General features: G+C 36.4%; 1 protein-coding gene across 2 annotated transcripts in view; it reads right to left on the bottom strand.

Moving 5' to 3' along the window:
• Positions 1 to 22080, bottom strand: part of ap1m1 (adaptor related protein complex 1 subunit mu 1) — a 32544-nt gene that overhangs the window by 5775 nt on the left and 4689 nt on the right. Inside the window, exons 1-10 of one of the 2 annotated variants that reach the window (XM_033982487.2) lie at positions 15663 to 15852; positions 14915 to 15071; positions 14379 to 14446; positions 14166 to 14296; positions 13250 to 13397; positions 11997 to 12123; positions 9690 to 9832; positions 8073 to 8144; positions 7224 to 7382; positions 6417 to 6542 (exon numbers count right to left, since the gene is read on the bottom strand). In XM_033982487.2, coding sequence (XP_033838378.1) covers positions 6417 to 6542; positions 7224 to 7382; positions 8073 to 8144; positions 9690 to 9832; positions 11997 to 12123; positions 13250 to 13397; positions 14166 to 14296; positions 14379 to 14446; positions 14915 to 15071; positions 15663 to 15704 — 1173 coding nt within the window. In that variant the 5' untranslated portion in view covers positions 15705 to 15852. Of the gene's footprint in view, positions 1 to 6416; positions 6543 to 7223; positions 7383 to 8072; positions 8145 to 9689; positions 9833 to 11996; positions 12124 to 13249; positions 13398 to 14165; positions 14297 to 14378; positions 14447 to 14914; positions 15072 to 15662; positions 15853 to 22080 lie in introns of those variants that run through there. The other variant, XM_055228802.1, reaches the window with a different exon arrangement.

The raw sequence follows: 22080 nt of genomic DNA, 5'->3' as shown, positions 1-22080 counted from the left end.
TAATTCACACAGGACTCAGTATGGATCTGCTATTTAGTTATTACAGATCATTTTAGCAATATTGAGCATTTTGAATATTTTTGGGGCATAATTTGGTGATAATCCTGCCTTTAGGGTTACAGGCAAAAATTAGTTTTCAATATTATCATTTAAAGTTTATTTTTACTTAAGCCATACATGGCACTGCAAAATGTGTTTTCGTGACAGGCCTAGTTGTAGGCTCAAAGTTTGGCAATTCCAGGGCTGCAAATTATTCAAATGATTGTTGAGAAGTGCACCCTGCATTAAACTACAGTATTTTCAGTTTGAGAGAAGAACACAGCCTAAATATGCAGGATTTGTGTGTTAAAAGTGTAAATTAACTTCAGGTATGTTTTTGACAAGGATACAACATTATAACAGATATTAAAAATAGCGTAATACAGCCCCTTGGATTCAGTATTATTGCTACCCACCCATGATTAAATACAGACAGCATATTATTTCCAAACTGTGGATAGGACATCAACATCCACAACACTTGGTCCCATTCCCATCCCGTCTTCACTGCCCTACTTCCTGCTGTGAGAAGCAGGACATTTGGAGGCAGGATCTCCACCACTTTAGATTTTGGGTCCAGGCTTCTCTCTGCCTTGTCATTAGCCTCTCTCACGGTGAGCTCAGTGAGACAGAGAGAGCTTCAGACACATGACGATAAACAGCAGACTCTGGGATCAGCATTTCAAACTCCAAACACACAGTCGCCCATCTGACCGAGGCTACGCAAGTCAGCAGAAACTCCTCCGACACAGAATATCATTATGGGTTATGTGAGATGAGAAGGGGAAAGAGGATGTTTGTTGTATCATTTTTTGGTTAAGTACAGCCTACATGTGTGGTCTGCTGTTATCAAGACTTTAAGACACTTCTACCACCGCGTTTATGTGCTTTTAAAACTAAGGTGAAGTTTGCAAAAATAATCAAAGATATAGTGAGGTGTGAGAGTGCCATGTCGATTATATGGTATTAAAGGCGCTGTGCCTGATTTTTACAGGCTTTTAAACCTGAAGGGTTGTAATAATGTATTCATTCCCAATGGGATTTTTAGATAATCTTAGTATTTCCTGGATATTTTAACTTTTCTGGTGAAGGGTCCCCCACCTGCTTAAGTCTAGGGAGATGTTAAGTTCCACACTAAAACATTAAACTTAAAAACACTAAACATTAAATCTATATTGCATTTATTCAATTATGGCTCTTTTTATTACTAGAAAAAAACCCTGAAAAACATACATTCTTATTGTGACCTCTCTACAGATCTGACCTGTAACTTGGCCTGGTGGCGTCACCTGCTTGTCCCTGGAGATAGAGAAGTTTAATGCCATAATGTAGAAGATTCCAGACAAAACAATAATTTTCTTCAATCTTTTTTGGAGATAAGCAGCTAGAGTGTCGTACCTTTAATAGTTATCACGGTATCATATTTGGAAAAAAAATACATTTTACACTACTATATTTTCATGTCTGGGTACTTTATCTTTACCTATGTCAGATACCTGTGTATTGACCACAGTTTACATTTAAACTTATTTATGTACAATCACCTACTTTTACTTATTCTGAATATATTTATGGACTATTGTGAATAAAATGGATGTCCAGAGCGTTGGTTTACTCCTGTTAAATTTATAAGGTGCAGTTTCTTGCCTCACACGCACTTGAAATCCCTCTCCTCTGCACTTAGTGGTAGAGTTAAGAGGAACTTTCTCATGCTTTGATATTTACACGCATCTAATTAAACTCTATGGCCTCCTCTTTCACACAAGCTTGGTGTTAAAAGCTGGTCTGACTTTAGCCTGTAATAAGACAAATAGTTGATGTTTTGACGTAAGAATTTAATGGGAAAAGGGCTCGTTAGGTCGCAATGAAGAGGTAGGATTCATTCGATGTGCGTAATGGCCAATCAGAGAAGTCCATGTGTGTTCCAAGCTTTATAGCAGAGAATAAAAGGCTAGGCTAAAGATATGGTGGTCCTAAGTTTAGGTGCATGTTTACTAAGCCAAATGGTTGTTTACAGCCCTTGATTTTACATGAAGTTTGTTTTTAGTTTGCACATTTAAGTACGCAAACATCAAACATCATTAAAGTAGTACCCCATTTTTTTCATGTATTTGAACAAAATTCATCTCCGAGTATAGATCCATTGTACCTACGCCTGTCACGATAATTACTAAATTGACTTATCATTGACTTATCGTTGGACATAATAATTTAGGATAACGGGAACATCATTTTTGTTAGCTCAATATTTATCGTGTGTACAAATTCTTTGCAATAATGGTGAGATTTTGGTTATTTTTGTTGTATTACGATATGATTTGAGCTTTAGAGGGGTGAAAAAGTCACTTCTATGGCTAATTATTGTTTCATTCTGCCATTTATTTGTTGCAGCTCAGGCTTTTTAATGATACTGTCCATTTAAAAAAAAATCTTTACTGGAAATAGTAGAAAAGAAAGAAATAGCACACTGAAATAAAAAGTCTAAAAGACATCATGGGTAGTAATGGGGGAATTTGCCATTTCCGAGTGTGCAGTCAAGTGTCTTAATCAAATTGCGTTGGCTATTGTAGGAAATGTGAAAAAGCAGGACTCATGATGTAAATGAGAGAATAATGCAAAACAATCATTTAAAGTTAAAATGTTACTAGCGGATTACGTGCTTTTTTAAAACAAGAGGTCAGTAAATTTGATACAAGGAAAGATGGCATATTCATTTGTAAGCAGAGAACAGAACAAGACTTGAATTGCAGATCACAAATTGCCAGAACTTCAGTTTTTAGTAGCAGATCTAGTTTGGACTTATCCACAATTGCTGCTGCAGAAAGTAATAATACATGTTGACAATATGGATATTTATAATTTATATACATGGAACACAAGCATATTATTGTAGGACTACTAAAGGAATAGGCCTGTCACTATAACTACTATATCGATTAATCATTCAATACATGACAAATGGAACAATAATTTTTGGTAGTCAATATTTATCATGGGTACTTCTATGTCTCGTTAAAGACACAGAATGAATGTAGTTATGGAGTTAGTTTGTTATTTATTGCAGCTCATATTTTTTAACAATATTGTACATTTATAATAGTTTTTGGGGATCATTCTGCTTAATGTTTTGGTTTCAGTTACTAATCGCACTTGGTCACTTTTTTGGGATAAATGGTCAAATTTTTATATAGCACTTTTCCACCTTCAAAGGCACTCAAAGTACTTTACATCAAGGAACCACTCACCTATTCACACACACATTCATACACCAGTGTGCACAGACACTACGGGTGAGGTGTGTTAAGTGTCTAGCCCAAGGACACAATGACAGCATCCATCTGTGAGAGCTGGCATCGTACAGCCAACCTGTGGTTCAGTGGCTCTGACCGCTCAACCAAGGATGTTTTTATATCGAGAGCAGGATTCGAACCGCCAAGCTTCGGATCAGTGGACAAATACTCTACCAACTGAGCCACTGCTGCCCACTTCGAACTTCAATATGTGTTCGTGGCAGGTCTATATATGAAAGATAATAAAGCTAACAAATATCTACATTAACTACCCAGGTGATACAATGGCGAACAAGAAAACTTTAAGAGATTCACAAGATGTAAATAAAGGGTAAAATATAAACTCCTTTTATGAGTATGTTAGTCAGTGAAGCTAAGGAATACGAGTTGACTTACTCTACTTAGCCTTTTTGCCATTTGAGCTAAATGACCCATAAAGGTTTTTTATTGAAACTATTGTCTTGCCGGTCCTTTCAGATAAATGAGTGGGCCAGCGTTTTTACAGGTGGTAATGCAATATCCCTGCATTGACCCAACAATAAGGTGAGCATCGTGCTTTCTAACCAGGCCACGGAATGCTAGCTTACATTACATAAGCTTTTACTTGACAATATTTTCAACTGGAGCTAATTTGAATATTCCCAAAGACAAGTTGCATGTCCTAGCTTGCCATTAGGGCTTCATAATAAATTGCAATCAAATAAAAATCGCATATTATTTAGATACTAGAATGTTATCAAAACAAACTATCCTGCCTTTGTACAAAAACTTTTTTTTTTTCTTGTCATTTCTATCATCTCCCAAATGCTAATGCTACTAAATTTATTTACAATGAGCAGAATCCTCATTTTAAAATAGCAAGTTGATTTTTTTTTCCTAACCAGGCCACGCAACGCTATCTCACATTACATAAGCCTATACCTGACAAAACATTATCACTTGGGCCAAAAAAAAAGGATATTTCCAAAACAAGTTGCATGTGTTAGCTTATCATTGGTACATATGGGAAAAGTTCATTTTGCGTTCATCGAGCAGTGTGCAAAGTTGCTACACATATAATGACAGAACAAGTGTAATTATACAGTCAGTGCTACGCTAAAAGTTTGTGGTCAGCAAGTTTCATTCAAGGAGAAAACATTAGCTTGTCTAAGTGTGTCATGGGAACTGAAGCTAGCGAATCTCCATGCAGTTGTGTGCTTACTGAAGCTGTGAATTACTGTCATTAACATACAGGCAAGGGGCCGAAATGATGAGCTCTTGTTTATGCAATTTTCCACACCACAAAATGTCCCTGGTAATATTTCATACACATTTCTCAAGAAGCTCACATACACATTTCTCAAGCTTCAAGTTTGTAAATGGCTACTGGTGCTAGTTGGACAATACAAGCCCTTAGTGAAAAATTTCAGTTGCAGCTGTTTCAAAGGGCCCATATAAAGCTATTTGCTGATCTGTTATAATGTTGTGTCCTCATAAAAAGCATATCTGGAGTTGTGTCTTGTTTCATTCACACATGTTTGACACACACAGGGAAAACTCTGTTCTACCTTGTGATGTCGTGTGGTGATACAGGAAGTGCTCCAATGTGTTTTATACTTCATACAGCTTCACTAGAATTATCTGGATAGTTTCAGCTCCGGATTTGCCAATCTCTACTGAGCAAAAGGTAAACGGTAGCTGTTAACGTAAAAAAAAAACAGCTTCATGACATCACAAGGTGGAACAGAGCATTTTGAGCTTTGGTGATGGAGACACACTACTAACAAAAGGTTAAGCAGTTATATATTTAAAAAATATAGCCAATCAAATAAGCCCAATAATAATGTTACAGGAGCAGGAGTGTCATTTTTCTAGTGGAGGATCAGCCACCCACTTGTCTACATGTAGGGGTTAATGCTTTGCCTGTAATGTTTCATAGTATGGCATTAGAGTTATCTATCTTACATTTTGGGGCGACAGTGGCTCAGTGGTTAGAGTGTTGGTCCCCCAACCCGGAGGTTGGAGGATCGAGTCCTGCTCGGACCAAGTTCTGTCGTTGTGTCCTTAGGCAAGACAATTCACCCAGCCTAGCCTAGTATGAAAGTGTGCTCGAATGATAGGTGGTCGGAGGGGCCGATGGCGCAGATTGGCAGCCTCGCTTCCGTCAGTCTGTCCCAGGGCAGCTGTGGCTACAATAGTAGCTTACCATCAACAAGTGTGGAAACAAATGAATAATGACTATAGTGTAGCACTGAGAGGCTTTGAAAAAGCGCATTACAAGTGTAAGCCATTATTATTATTACTCAATTACAGATGTTTTTATTGTGCTTGTTTATCAAGACTTTTTCTTTAGCAATAAACTATTGTGAGTGGTGTCTGATCTCCACAGATCACACCTGTAACTTTGTCTGGTGGCACCTCCTGCATGTCCTCAAAGATATAGATAAGTTGTCATACTGTGGGACATTCCAGATCAAGCAACAACATCACATGCATTTACTTTGAACAATGCTCCTTTGAGACAATGAAAACATCAACATTATATGATTTAATAAATTTAATTTAATTGTTTTGTCATTATTTTTGTTCTATTTGTTTTTAGAATTTGAGTGGTATTTACATGTGCATTGTGTGCTCACATAAAATATTGTTGAATAAATATTTAAATGGATCACAGCTGTTGTTTTCAAACTCTCCACACCTACTTTTGTTTTGGATTATGTCTTCATGTTTAGAGGCATGCCATAAATTTTCCAAACAAAATAAAACTAAATTTACTACTTTTCAGCAACTTTCCTAATGTACTCTGAGGGCTTCCAGCTTGTTCCTGGAGCAAGAATGAACCGCTGCTGCCCCCTTTGGCCATAAGGAGAATGAGCGTGAATAGTTTAAATTCCTGTTGTGGACATTGCACTCATGACTACACTTGACAGCACGCCATAAGCTCTAAATCAAAGACGGCAAGGAAACAAGTTTGCACCGCAATTATCCAAAATATTTGATTTGGAAAGAACCCAGGTTGGACTTGTCTCTTCTGATGTGACCTCGTTTAACCTAAAATGTGTATGTTTGAGAGTTTTAGTTTTTTAATGAGGGGAAAAGAGATACCTGGATGCCAGAGGTGGTGAAGTAGGGGATTTCAAACTTGACACTGATTGGTGGTTTGCCCTCTTTGTCCTCAGCTTCAACACTGGGCAGGCCGAAGTGTGCCCGCATCAAGTACTCCTTACCTCCCTGATAGGAACAAAGCATTTGGAAAGCAAAAGTGAAACATAAAACCTGGATTCATACACTTTTCACATGATTTACATTTTACTTTATCGTAAATATCCTATTAGCCTAGAAGTACTTGTTATTGCCTTCTAAATATATCTTATAATCTTGTACTTCTTGCGCAAATGTTTTTAACTCTGACTTGATATACCTGCTGTAGCACTAAAATTAAAACGTAATGTTATTTTTCTTATTGTTATTTGATAATTATATGTACAGTAATTCTGGTAATTCCAAATGCTGATTTAGAAAGAAAACAACACAGGTCTTGTTTTGCTTTCTCTTACATTCTCAAAGCAGCGTAATTCTCCATTATTCCATATTGTATATTTAAAATACACAACACATTTCACCAATTAAAACCAATGGAGGTGACTTGATGGTTCTCTATAATGGTTCTCTATAAACCTAAAAATGAATACTAAAAACTAAAATTGCACATTTTTCTAAACTTTGTGAACATCTTCCCACGCTATACCATAATATTTACAAGCTTCCACGACACATCCAAACTATGTCCACACCCGAGACCAATTCAAAACTCCACTTAAGCTAAAACAACACCAGCTTATGTTTTATATTATGTTCGTCATTTGTACAATTGTATTTTAGTGTTATTATGAGTCAATGTTTTTTCCTCACTGGGAACGACTTGATTGACCAGACAATCTCGCTGTTCTCGGGCACCCACTTGACGCTGCCCACAGTCGTCTTAAATTTGGGTGAGTCCGCGTCCGTTGGCACTGGAATGTGGATCTCCACGTTGTTGGCAGTGGAACGCCTCTTAAACTGACTCTTGGCCTGGGAAAAAAAATAACAAGATGAGCACTCAACCAAAATATGGTTTGATAATAATATAACATACAAAAAAAATACAAACAAAATGGTCAAAATAAGTGCTTGGGGACTTATTATGATGTTAATGCCTTGACCAAGGAGCAGACGCAAATATGCCCAATCTTTAGAACACTACTTTTTAGTGTAGTATTTTGAAGTAACATATGTTGTAACAATAACTATTATTATAATTTATATTTTAAAAAATATATTTTTTTTTTATTTATGCATCATTTTTATGTTGAAGCAATATTTATGCAATTTTTGGTTCTTTCAAGTTAAAGTATTGCTTAATTGGATTCTCAGACAGACATACACATGTTTGCATGCCTAATTATGTATTAATATAATTTTTATAATACAAGTTACTATTTTGGTTGCGCTATTTTACTTGAGCAAAATAGACGTGTTTTTTTTTCAATATAGTGTTGTCCCAATATAAACCCTAAACGGCTATGACAAGCTTCTTCAAACAACTACAACTACAAAGGTGGAGTTTACAAGCGAACAAGTCAAAATCATTATGAAGATGTCTATTGTATTGATGAATGTCCCCCACGCCCATCCCTAGTAAACTTGGTAGCATAACTAGCTCTTGCTTACATAAGAGACACTGCTTAAATGTCATTGGAGCTCATGAGAGGCGTGGCAAACCTTAATCATGTACTCGATACGACTGTGGGAATGCTTCTCAATGACAGACTCAATCCAGATCAGCGGCTTCACCTGAAAAAAAAAAAAAAAAAAAAAGTTATAGCTTTGGCGAAACAGTGCTGTTATAGTGTGGGGGCGTCACCATCTTGTGGATGGTAATGAGCATTACAACAAGAGATCATTTGGAAGAGGTTTTTGTTTTTATTATATATATATATATATATATATATATATATATATATATATATATATATATATATATATATATATATATATATATATATATATATATATATATATATATATATATATATATATATATATATATATATATATATATATATACACACACACAAACAAACATTTATACATTATATATACACATGACAAATACATACATACATATGTATGTATATAATTTCTAGTGGAAAATGCCTTTTAGTAATTCCAAAAATAAGTAAGGCTATTTGTATTTAGCCAGATGGTCTCAAATCCTCTAACTTAATGACACACAGTTGCTTTAAATTACAGGGAAACTGAATAAGCTTTCCATTTTTCCAATCAAAGATGACGTGTCACTAGGGAGGATATATAAACTAAGATTGGGAATTATAAGGAAGTAACAATACACACTTCCCTTCATTTACACGGGCTTACTGGTAAACGCGTTGCAAAATACTTACAGTAACATTTTTACAGTTTAAACTTAAATAACCCATAATAATCATTAAAAATTAACTTTCTTTGCCCTCAAAAAATAAGAATGCAGTTTGGTTGGTGATGTGTTAAATTGCCAAATAATTACCAAAATTACAATAAATCTGAGTGCAAATAAGGTTCAAATAGATAAAAATGCCAACATAGAATTTGTTTAATATGCTTAATATGTTTAATATTTGTTTAATAAGTATAGAACAGCTTTGTATAAATAAAAATTAGAACATTATGCTGAAACTTTCTGGGCGAACTATGACTTTAGTCGCCCAAACCTATCTCTTAGTACATAAAGTTTAAGTCCAACCACTATATCGGCGGAACTGATATTTTGAAGCCAATATCCGATCCAGCAAATCAGTTCATCCACAGTCAAGTGTTTATAGACTGAAATACAGTTTTCAGGATCAATATTTACACTGCAAATTGACATTGCAACTCCAAAACAAATACAAACACTTGATCATCAACATCAACTTCCTAGAGTGACTTTTTCAGATACCAGCAGTTGCTATAAACAGCTTAGTTAAAGGAGGAAAGCATCATAAATACTACATTTAGAGTCTCCTTTTTAATAAATTTGACTTGAATCAAATTTTAAGAGCTTTTAAAAATGCTATAATGGTTTTATGTCATCATTAGTTCAAGGGTCAAAAATGTTTCGTGTCAAATACAGCCCTGAATTTACATGCAATTCTTTGGAAATTTTTGAAGTGATTCATTCAAGTAAAAAAAATGTTACTGCTCACTACATACGTTTAAATCACTCCTGTCCAATAAAGCCTACAGAAAAAGTGTGTGTGAATGTATGTATGTGTGTGGGTGTATATTTATTTATGTACATATAAATAAAAATGACATTACAACCACACCGTAAATATATATTAATAAAACAGTACTCACATGTGTATTGAGGCGGTAAGACATGAGCTCAAATTCTCCATCTGGAGGGATGAAGGAGATGGTGCGATCATTCTCAAAACGCGACAGACGCACACACTGGTGAAACTTCACATCCTCCAGCTCCACGGACTTACTCTTCCCTCCTGAGCAAAAACATCAGAGGTAAACTCATTTAGGATGTGTTTGTAATGTCAAATAGCACAGATGGATGTTGTCATGAAGATATTAATGTCAATGTTGAATATAGTAAAACTCAAGACTTTAAAGATTTGAGAAATAGGCAAAGGTGAGTGCTTCAAGTTTGTGATTTACAGCTGACCCATAAGGGTGCTCAAAACAGAAGAGGGAAATTTGCAATACTCATTATTGGAAGATTTGCTGGGAGATTTTATTCTTAAAGTTGAAACCAGACGTTTACATACTCTATACAAGAAGACAGATGTGCTTTGTTTCCTCACTGTCTGACATGAAATCAGACTAAACTTTTCCTGTTTTAGGTCAATTAGGATTATTTTTTTCCATTTGCTAAATGCTGGAATAATGAGAGAAGGATTTTTTAGACATTTTTTCATTACTTTCTTCAAAGTTAGATACATTTCGTTAGTATTTGGCACCATCGCCGTTTTCTCACAATAGTTAGCAGGAATTTTGGCCCATTCCTCCTGATAGAACTGGTGTAACTGAGCCATTTCCAGGCCTCCTTGGTCGCACATGCCTTTTCAGGTCTGCCAATGAACTTTCAGTAGGACTGAGATCAGGGCTTTGTGATGTCCACTCCAAAACACTGACTTTGTTATCCTTAAGCCACTTTGTAACCACTTTGGTAGTATGCTTCAGGTCATTGTCTATTTAGAAGATTAATTTGCCCTTAACTTTTAACTTTCTGGCTGGTGTCTTGAGATGTTCCTTCAGTATTTCCACATACACATCCATATAGTTTAGGACGTGCAACTCTCCCACCTACAGTAAAACAACCCCACAACATGATGCAGCCACCCCTGTATTTCACAGTGTTCTCAGGCTTGCAAGCTTACGCCTTTTTCCTCCAAAGGTTACGATGCTCATTATGGCCAAACAGTTCTATTTCAGTTTCATCAGACCACAGGACATGTCTCCAAAAATTAAGGTATTTGTCCATGTGTGCACTTGCAAACTAATCTTGCTTTTTTATGTTTCTTTTGGAGTAATGGCTTCTTCCTGGCAGAGTGGCCTTTCGGTACAGTACTCATTTCACTGTGGATAATGGCACACTCTTACCAGCTTCAGCCAGTAAGGTATTTTACTTTTGTTCTTTGGCTGATATGCACATTTCGGCCCAAAGCATGTTCATCTCTGAAACACAGAATCCATCTCCTTCCTAAGCAGTATGATGGCTGGATATTTCCATGGTGTTTAACAGATAATTGTTTGAACAGATGAATGTGGCAGGTTCAGGGATCTGGAAATTGCATCCAAGGATGAATCAGACTTGTGCAAGTCCACAATTCTCTTCCTGATATTAACCATCAGAAGCTTCCAAACACAAGGCATCATTATCTGGGTTTTCCCAAATTGTGTATAGGCATAGTAATCTTACTGTATGTAAACTTCTGACTTTGAAGAAAGTAATGAAAAATTGTCTAAAAAAAAATTCCTTCTTTCATTATTCTGGCATTAAGCAAATAGAAATAATTTTGGTAATCCTAATTGACCTAAAACAGGAAAAGTCTGATTTCATGTCAGGCAGTGAGGAAAAAAAAGTGTAAGTGTCTTCTTATATAGTGTATGTAAACTGTATTTATAATAATATGTACTGCTTCAGGGGTGTCCCATTTAAACATTGTACATTCTTAAATGTGCTGAATGGTTTTACTGTATATTTAGTAATCTAAAAAAAAGAAAAACAAAACGGTTTAAGCCATTTTTGACAAGCATGTAAAAAAATGAAAATTGATGATTGATAAAGTGTCCCGCACAGGAAATTATATTAGTCACAGTAGTTTTCCACTATATATATTATATATTTTGAGTAATTTTAGAAGTTTCCTCTGTTTCCCTTTTCTCTTTTTTGAATTGAAAGATGTTGTTGTGGTCTTCTTTCTCCCCACTGATCAAAATGTAACAACGAACACAATAAACAAAATACACATCTTGCATTTTGAACTCTGAAAACCAATTACTGTTGTTTCTAAAATAATGCTTTTAGTGAATCGGAGCCAGGCGTCTTGGAGCCACTCCCTTTTTCCACACACACTTCCTAAATGATCACCGTCCCCCAAGTCACCCTCTCTTCTGTGCCATCTCCTCTATGTTTGGAAAGAAACTCACGTCCAGTGTTTTCAAACAGCACTTTGTCGTTAAGGCCCAGTCGTAGCTCAGGCATTCCAGACAGGAACACACGCATCTTTATGGAGCCCACAATCTCACTGCGGAGGACGTTACCATTGGCACTAACCTGCAACACACAGAGACAGATAATCAAGCTAGGGGAAGATGGTATAATATAATCTGCCTACAATAAGAATCATCATTGTATCAGAATATAAATGAAAAATGGGGTTGTGTATCAAAATTAAGTTATTCTATTGGCTGTATAATAGATATTCAAAGTAGGGATGGGTGATATATCAGTTCCAGTATCGGGCAATATCGATACCGATTCTTCAATATTGATTCTTCCATGTTGGCATCGGCTGACATTTAATACCGATACTTTTTGCATTATATGGATGTATGTTTATACCAGCATGTCACTAATTATTTTATATATAATTAAAACACAATTTGTTATTATTCATTAAGTGAAAAAGTTTGATTGTTACTTTAACTCGCTAAAGATTTTTCAAAGCTAAATATCAGTTATGAGCCACAGCAGCAAGACAGATATCAGCTATATCGGTATAAGCCCATCCCTAATGGAAAGTTAGCAACATGTTAATTTTTACAACTTGTAGCGCTGAATATTGTTGCAATCACTGCATAGCCACATAAAAGAATAGTCTGCATTCTAGTGGCCAGTGATTAAGACTCTCAATAATTTTTTACAGCATGGAACAAAAAAGTGGATTGTGATCCTGGCACTGGATTCAAAATATGTGATGGTGACATAACAGAATAGCACTAGTATTTGTATAGCTAGAGCAAAATCGGGGGCAATACTCTTTTAATGATGTGCCCATAGCATGTAAACCAATATAATGGGCTTATTACACTACTACACTATATGCACATTTATGCCTCCATTTTCTAAAATATTACACAATGAAGTCTTTAGAAATCCTGGGGGCTGCACAGTGTAACAGAGGAAAGAGGAAGTTTACAAGCAGAGGGAGTGAATGGTCTGATATTTATCACATTATGGCGACAAAAATCTGTTTAAACACACATCATGGGGACATGCTTCCCTTTTTATTAGATTAACAACATGGTTTTGATATCGGGTTGCTTTGGGTTAAGTTGTGGCAAGTAGTAACTAAGATTAAGGTTAGGATCAGTCTTCGGGAAATCTAATGTCCCCATTACATTAACTTGTAAAGTATAAGTATGTGTTTGTGTGACCAAAACAGGTCATTGCTTCGTACCAGGAGGTTGACCGACTCGATGACGTCCAGGAAGACCTCGTTCTTCCTGTACTTGATGCCCTCTGACCTCCAGGACACAGCGTTGGTTACTGTTGCTGGGGGGCGGGGGGCGCCAGTGTCCAGCTTGTGGCCCTCTTGCGTTATGTATCTGACAAACAAATATAAACACACTAAGAAAATAAGGAATTTAGGGCCTGTCTGGTTTCCTAAAAAAACATCAAAGAGTCTCCCACAGTTACGGAAATGTGTTGTCTGTGTAGTCTAGGAAACAGCAGGGGAAATTCAGACTGAGACAGCTTCTCATAATATAAATATAAGTAACTAACAATATTGTTTCAACACTTTAATAGTAAGAGCTTCTGGTATCCATGGAGAAGTAATTGCTTTGCCGAGGAAGCTTCGTAGTATATTATTAAACTGATTTATCTCCATGGAGACAAGCAGGTGACACCACCAGACCAAGTTCCAGGTCCAATCTGTGGAGAGGCAACCTCACTCACAAAATATTCTTCAACAGATCAATGGATACCCCCTGTAATTAAAGAAATGCCATACAGTTTAACAATCCAGGTAATTAATTAGCATCTTCATAGAGACAAGTAGGAGCATACCCTCCACCAGAAAATCTAAGCTAACAATGTAAAACAAAACAAAAAAACAGAATAGTTTGTTACATGACACCAAACAAATCAGACCAAGAATGATAAATGGTGTGTACTGATTAGTCTGGAAAAATGCTGTTGCTTCCTGGTTACTTTTCATGTCATTATTTAGTAAAAAAAGAAACTGTCCCTTATATGGATGTGTAATGCACCAAGTCATATGCATAATACTATTCCTAATCTTTAGATGGGCTAATCTGATTTTTGAATTTAATAATGACACTTCCCACATCTGGCTTGTGCAGATTACTCACTCTTGCAGAATCTTGCTATCAGTGGTTTGGGGGTAACCAAAGTCCATCAGCTCATCCATCAGCTCGTAAATGATGACGAAGTTATCTCGGATGCTCTCCTCCTCCAGTTCTTTGAAATACTCTGAGAAAACCTGATGAAAAAACAGATGTACCTTGTTTTATAAATGATATTGACAACTATGACAACTATCAGAAGTTTCAATGTATACATACTTGAACAATTTTGTACAAAAATGAGAACACCAATGAAACACTAGCATTTTTTTTGGAGGTTGCAACCACTGGAGAAGATGTTAAGGTTCATACAGCAGATTTCCTATGAGTAAGACAGGTAGCTTTAGGGCTGTAGTCAACTAAACAAACTGTCCAGTGCAATGTTATTTGACTTAAAAGGTGTGTGTGGTGCTCTCTGAACTATGAAGTATCTCTATAATCTGATCCAAAGTGCACCGAAACAACAAAATTTCATGAAATTACAAATATTTATATAGAAACGTTGTAATAAGAAGTGTATTTATCTGTAAAAAGGCAGATTAAACCTACACTCGACTCACACAAACTAACTTACTCCAAGTCCAACTTCCCATTTTGTGCTGTGATACACAAATATTCTTACAATCCCAATAAAATAATAATTAGACAGCTAATAAAAACTTTGGTCGACTAAGACTTAGGCCTACAAAGACTAAGGCGTACAGCAACCTATTTCAAAGATCAGGCTGTTTTAACAGTATACATAGTAAGGATACAGTAGAGGTTGTTGTGTTTGATCCACATGAAGCGAACTCCCCCATGAGCGAGGATCGGGGAAAGCGTTCCCTCTTCCTCTTTGTCCATCAGGAGGGTCATGAAGTGCTCAATCTCAGACATGTCCACATCGCCACGGTAGTTTCGGCACACCAGCACCTGCAAGAATGAGAAATATAATAAAGGATTTATTAGTGCCCAATTCTGAGCACTTTGATAAACAGAGGAAGACTATATTTGCTTTCATTCGAGTTCTCTCAAATTAGGATGCAGCCAAGGAGTAGCCTTATGAGATGACTAATGACAGCTGTCCACAGTCTCCTCGCTGTCACCTGAGAGGTCAGTGTTTCTGGTGTATCACTGATGCACCTGTGACAGCGACAGTGGTGTGAAGCCAAACATCTGTCAGCTCAGAGGTAACGACAATCAAGCGACTGTAACCTTAACTATATCTGACACGTAACAAGAAACCAAAGCAGAGATTGGTAACACAAGGCTAATGAATGATGTAAAAAATATCAATATCCTTTTTGAACTCTGCACTTGGGTTGAAGTCATAAAACTCTCTTTCAAATATGTATAAATGATTGTGATGCACAGTGCACGAAATGCCACATCAGAGCTTTCGGAACCATTGTTAAATCTCCATCAGCCACATCATAATCTGTGAGGAATGTGTTATCCAATGGTGTTAGCCGCTGTTAGTCACAGGCTACCGTTAGCATCAGAGCAGCTGTTCCGTTATCTTACCTTTCCTTTTAGATCCAAGACATAAACCGCGCTCGCAGACATCTTCACCTAATTTATACGAGCCAAGCTCGTTTTAACAAGTAGTAACACTGAACCTCAAACCGATCTAAAGCGATCAGACATCATAAAACAGATCAAATTATAAGCAGAAAAGCGACCCTTCCCTCTTTGATACAGCACACGGGCCTGCACAGCGCGCCCTCTGGTGGAGAGGAGGAATCACGGCAGGTGCAAAGAGTAGGCCAGGTCTGGCTCTGGCAGGTGCCTACATACACTGAACATTTTGAACTTCAACATAAAATATTAATTATATTATAAGTCTATGTCGATGGGTCACTGCTATTGCTGCACTATTAATAACATTATAGAATAATATAAAAGTTTGTACCATTTTAAGTGTGGCATATTAGGCTTTATGTTAGTATAAAGGAATACCATTTAACATAACTCTGCACATCACATCTTCAGTGTTCCCCACAACAGAGAAGGGTCAGTCTACTGTTTGGATCTACTGCCCTCCACTGGAGAAAAGCAAAAATTCAACACTGATTTCACCTTTAAGCTTCTACCAGTATTGATTACACAATGTATAGCAGCCTAATTGTAAATCCAAATATCTAATTATGCATTTTAGAGTGTGTTAATTGTTTTTAGTAAGTGAGTTAGTTATATTAGGATTAAAATATACAATCAGTGTTGGTCAGATTACTTTGAAAAATGAATTTGATTACTGATTACTTATGAGTCCTCCTCCTAATAATAATAATAATAATAATAATAATAATAATAATAATAATAATAATAATAATAATAATAATAATAATAATAATAATAATAATAATAATAGGAAAGTTACTTTGAAAAAAAAAAAAAGGAAACATACAGCTCAAGAACCAACTCATAAAAAGGATGAATTCACACTAATTACACTTTCTGCTATAGAACCTAATTTCACAGGTGACACATACTTCACCATATTTGTATTGTTTTGGTTCACAGCTGATCTGCTTCTCACACCATAAGAGAACATCACATGCTACCTGTTTACCTTTTTTACAATTTTATGACACCGTTCTATGGATTACACACAAAATAACTAAAAGTTACAAGTTCAAGTAACTGTATTCTAATTATCGCAAAAGAAAAATAAAATGTGTCAACTGGACAAAACGTTGTAGGAGTGAAGACATTTCGCTGCTCATCCAAGCCCTTCTTCAGTTCTGGTCAGATTACTGGTGGACACTGTGAACATTGCCACTCATTAGTGCTTGAATGAATATGCTAAGTGGGACTCAGGCACAGTGCACACTTAGGATAGCACAGTAGACCTAGCCTACAAACAGAAGCTGTAGACAATAGGTGTTTTGAGTTTCAGGGTAGTTAGCTCCTCCGTCTAGGTAGATATAAGACAGTGTCCACCAGCAATCTGACCAGAACTGAAGAAGCAGCTTGGATGAGCAGTGAAACATCTTCACTTCTACAACGTTTTGTCCAGTTTACAGATTTTCTTTTGCAGTGAATCAGACCTAGATGACTGCGGGATTACACAGATTCTTATTACTTCAATTTTCAATGTTCTATTATAACTAGTACCTTCATTACTAAAATCTAATCTGATTAAAATAATCCCTATCACTACTTTTTGCCCACACTGGCTATGCATACAAACATAAAAATAATTAATTACAGTATCAAGTCAATAAGTACTGTGCAGAAAAGATGTGAATGGCATAGTCAATGTTAAAGAAAAGGGCTCCTGCAGCTAAATATATTCTATAACAAATACTCCTCCCGGGGTACGCTATTTCATAATCCACAGAGGTAATTATCAGGGTACCAAAAGATTTGTACAAAAATACACTTAATCCTAACTTAAACACATACCACTTTTCACCATGTGTAATAGTGACACAGGGCTCTCCAAGAGGATGCAAATAGATCTATAGGGTCTACAGTAGCACTCTTATACTTATTAAAATAGGGAGATAGGACGTTTTTATTGGGCATCCATTGACAATTTGAAAATGGTGATGGCAATCCAGTAGCAGTGTAAGGGAGAGTATTTGTATTACTGTATTATTATTGGCATTCTCAATTATTTCAAAATGTTTTTAAATTAGGTAATGGTCCTATATTGATGTTGCCACACCTGTTGTATACTGTACATCAGGCAGAAAAGGAAGACTGTGCCACTGTGGTACATTTGGATGCATAAGTCAGTGTGATTGCATCTTAGGACAATGGCAATGTTTACATGCACACCAAAAATCTGAACATTATCTTATTTGGAGTAGTCAGATTATAGAAATGTCAAGTAAACAATTACATCTAATGAACAATCTGATGATTGTTCAAACCAGTGGAGATTTTTGAAAAAGGGCAAACTAATGTGGCAAAACAAAAGAGAAAATGAAAGAGGAAATGTTAGAGTGTGTTATTTTAAAATTAAAAATTCACTTAAATGCATTAATTAACTGACACATCACCAGGTGGATTTGATGATCAGATTTCTCTTGGACATATAAACACACAGCAAAAATCAGATCTAATTTCTGGGTAATCTGATTAGTTATCCAATTTTTACTGACCATGTAAATGTACACACAAGCGGTTACAATCACACTAATATCACATTTTTGGAGTTAAGATTATTTAAATGACATGAAAAAGCCAAATCATCTTCTTTTTTTTTTTCTTGATCAAGGTCCCCCTGATTATTCACACCAGATTTTAGAGTTTACATGTCATTTAAATCATTTTAAAGGTCCAGAAATTAGATTATAATTTGATTTTGGTGTTTATGTGAACAAGGAGACTGTCTCCTTGTCCTGTGTCCAGTGGATGATCACAAATCTGTCATTCAAAGAGGCACAGCTGTTTCACTAAAGCTTGGTGATGAAAGGAGGATTTATTAATTGGTACAAGAGGTGCTATTATTATTTCAAGAAAGGCAACTTATTACCTATGCTGTAAAATAGTAGTAGTAGTAGTAGTAGTAGTAGTAGTAGTAGTAGTAGTAGTAGTAGTAGTAGTAGTAGTAGTAGTATTTGTAGTAGTAGTATTTCTATTCATTCTTGTATTTTAACTGCTAATTATGCTTAAATTGCTCCCAGATGGAGGGCAAGAGCCAGCCCCACCGATTGATTGCATACATCAAATGTTATACATTTATACTATATTATGATGTCATCTGGCAGTCATTTCCTCTACATATTGAATAGGAATTGACTTTATACCTGGTGAATTTTTAAAGACAGCTCTCTCTATGGATCTACATTTATATATTTTAAGTACTTTAGCTTGTACTCTGCATTATATATATAACAAGATATCTTGGACAGGAGAAATTACAAGTACTACTTTAACTGCCACATTTTTGCCCTAATCCTTTGAAAATACAATGCATGTGCTTCCAATTGGCTCTCACAGAAAGCCAAAGTTACCATGCTTTTAGCATGACATGAACCACTTAACCCCTGTATTTAACCAGTTTGTGATTTCCTGGTAGTGGCTCCTTCTCATCGCTCTAATCGGCTCCCCCGTTCCCATGGCGTTGAGATTTATACTTAGACGTTGACTGTATTCCCGAGGTGATGCTGTGGGTTTTGGGGGAGTTATGGCCATATAAGGAGAAGAGGAGTAGAGCTGTGTTTCCTGTGGGAGGAGTCTGGTTTCTTTCACTGTATTAACACTTTAATATTCTCAGTGTTTTACTTTGTTAACATGTTTTATACTACTGCATTTATCACAGAGAACACATAAATTGCCATTAGAAATACTTGGCAACAACTAATACAATGATAGCTACTACTAACTAATACTATAACCATAACTACTGCTACTCCAAGTACTACAAATTATACAATTACTACTACTACAACTAACACTACTAGCCTACTACTTCTACAACTATTGCTATATTTCTATACGGACCAGTACTATTACAATGACTACCGCTGTTTACAGTGTTCTGTAAACCCATGTGCAGACTGTGCAAGACACGATAATACAAAAGACTACTACTACTACTACTACTACTATACTTGCCGCCATTCACATCATTATTACTAATCATGCCAATATAAATCATTATGACAAATTCTGCTGTTTATGCTAAAACTGCAATTAGACTTACCAGTATTACAATTCACATTTTCATTGGAATACTTATTTTACTGTGCATGCAGTCATGTCTTTCCTCTGTACTTCATACACAGACACAGAGTCATAGAAATACATGTATGAATCAATGTCCTGTATTTAATACCAAATTCCTCTGTCCTCTCCCCACAAATGCATCTGAACGCTGTGTAACTAAAACAAAGTGTGCTTTAAATCCAAATATGGTTCAGGGTCAGGCTTCTTCTTATCAGCACATGACGTCAGGTTGAGTCTGTGAAACCTCTCTCACGTTTAGTAGCTGAGGCCAACAAAAATACAGTGTTTTATTTTATGTTTTTATCCTCTCTGTCAACTCAGGTAAAGTGTTTTTGTTTGCCATAGAAAAACAAAATGGCATAGATCAGATGGGGAGTTATTACTGACCCAGTGCATTTGTGCATTTCACTGCACATTTACACAGTTATGCAGCAGATTCAAACTCCACAGAAAGGCACAGTCCTGTTTGGGAACTGAACCCAAGACCTTCCAGCTGTGAGGCAAGAATCTTAGTCAGCCACAAAAACGAAGACAGATGTTATTCATTTGCTCTCCTCACAATTTTGTGCGATTTTCATTCACTTCCCATACACGATCGCTTCCCCTGGGGTGGACTGAAGCAAGCGTGCCAACTATCCACAGTCTAACCAAACATTATTCTCTCAGACTCACCTTATTCAATCAAAATCTCTACACACAGGACACACCGGATCAAGTTAGGATCAAAACATCAACCTACTACAAATATCTCAAGTGGTTTCTGTCTATGAGCTTAAAGAGGGGGGTATTTTATTTCTTTATGGAATATTAAATGCTAACACATGACATATTTAGATCACCATGTTACCTTTTATTGTTTTGATGCTATATTCACCAAAAAGCGTATTGTTTATATGTTTCACTTTTGCTTTTGGCACTCTGAGTCTCCTCTCCCTTTGCTCTCTGTGCTAAGTCACTCCCTCTTCAGAGCACTATCACAACACAATCAGCTTGTACCCCGCTAATGAAAGTACTGCACATCGCATTAGGTTTGTCAAGTTGCTGTGTACAGTTTTGTATCATGCTTTTGTATATTTATGGAGAATTGTCATACATGAGTGACATACATTTGTGAGCTGAGTTTTGGATATAATCTTACAGGAGGGCTCAAATACAGCCCGGGAAAGATCGCTAAATTATTGAAACATGCATGGATGAGATCTAAAACCTCTTCAGACATGTTTGTGATCAGGCAACAGTGTAATAACATGGTAGAAAGCTTTAAAAGATGTATTTTGCATAACACCCCCTCTAATGAATGCGTGTCTTTCGGCACTACATGCTCACAGTCCACAAACTAAATCACTAACTATACTGCATGCCCCCATTTTGCATTTAAAGCCTTACAAAGCTAGACATGCTCAAAACACCACTTTCACTCCATCCTACATTACCCAGGGTGCCTATTTCCTGGCATGGCCCTCCAAAGACAGAAAACAGGTCTAAATAAAGGCTATATAGACCAACAGTAATTTAGAGGCGCATATAATTTGCAGAAGTCGTGTGGGTTTTTTTCTCCATCTTTCTCTCCCCGAACTGCCTCTCCGAGCCGATTATTTTCCATGTCTTTTTTCATTCACAGCGAGAATGAAAACTATGTCCTTTCTGACCAACTCTGGTATTAACATCAATTTGAACATTCCTAAGAAGAAAAAAAAAACAGACAGGCATATAGTGCACTGTAGCAAAAATCTCATCTTACAAATGGAAAGAGTCTGGGTGGGTTTGGAGTTCTTATCTGTCCCAAAGTGAGGGTCCAAATAAGGATACGGGTGAATTATTGCCAGGAAAGCAGTTTTGTTGACGTTGAACTGTGGTGTGGGTAACAAACGTGGCACACAGAAGAGTGAAACAGTAAAACCTCTTATGAGTACATCTTTCCTGTTTAAGTTCTGACTTAGTCCTGGTTTAGTCCTGATATAATTCTTGTTTAGATCAGTGGATCTAGATCTATCCTTTTCTACTTCATCTCGGTTTAGTCCTGTTTAAGCTCTTAATTGTTAAACCTCTATATATCTTATTGGTTTTGTCCTGGTTTAGCCTTATGTATTTTTTTCACCTGGTTTAGTCCTAGCTTAGTCCTGGTTTAGTCTTGGTTTAGTCCTGGTTTAGTCCTAGGTTAGTCCTGATTTAGCTCTTGTTTAGTCCTGGTTTAGCCCTGGTTTAGTTAGTCCTGGTTTAGTCCTAGGTTAGTCCTGGTTTATCCTTGGTTTAGCCTTTG

This window comes from Periophthalmus magnuspinnatus, chromosome 17 (assembly GCF_009829125.3).
Source record: "Periophthalmus magnuspinnatus isolate fPerMag1 chromosome 17, fPerMag1.2.pri, whole genome shotgun sequence".
NCBI classification, from domain to species: Eukaryota; Metazoa; Chordata; class Actinopteri; order Gobiiformes; family Gobiidae; genus Periophthalmus; species Periophthalmus magnuspinnatus.
This window is presented reverse-complemented; position numbering and strand designations above follow the sequence as displayed.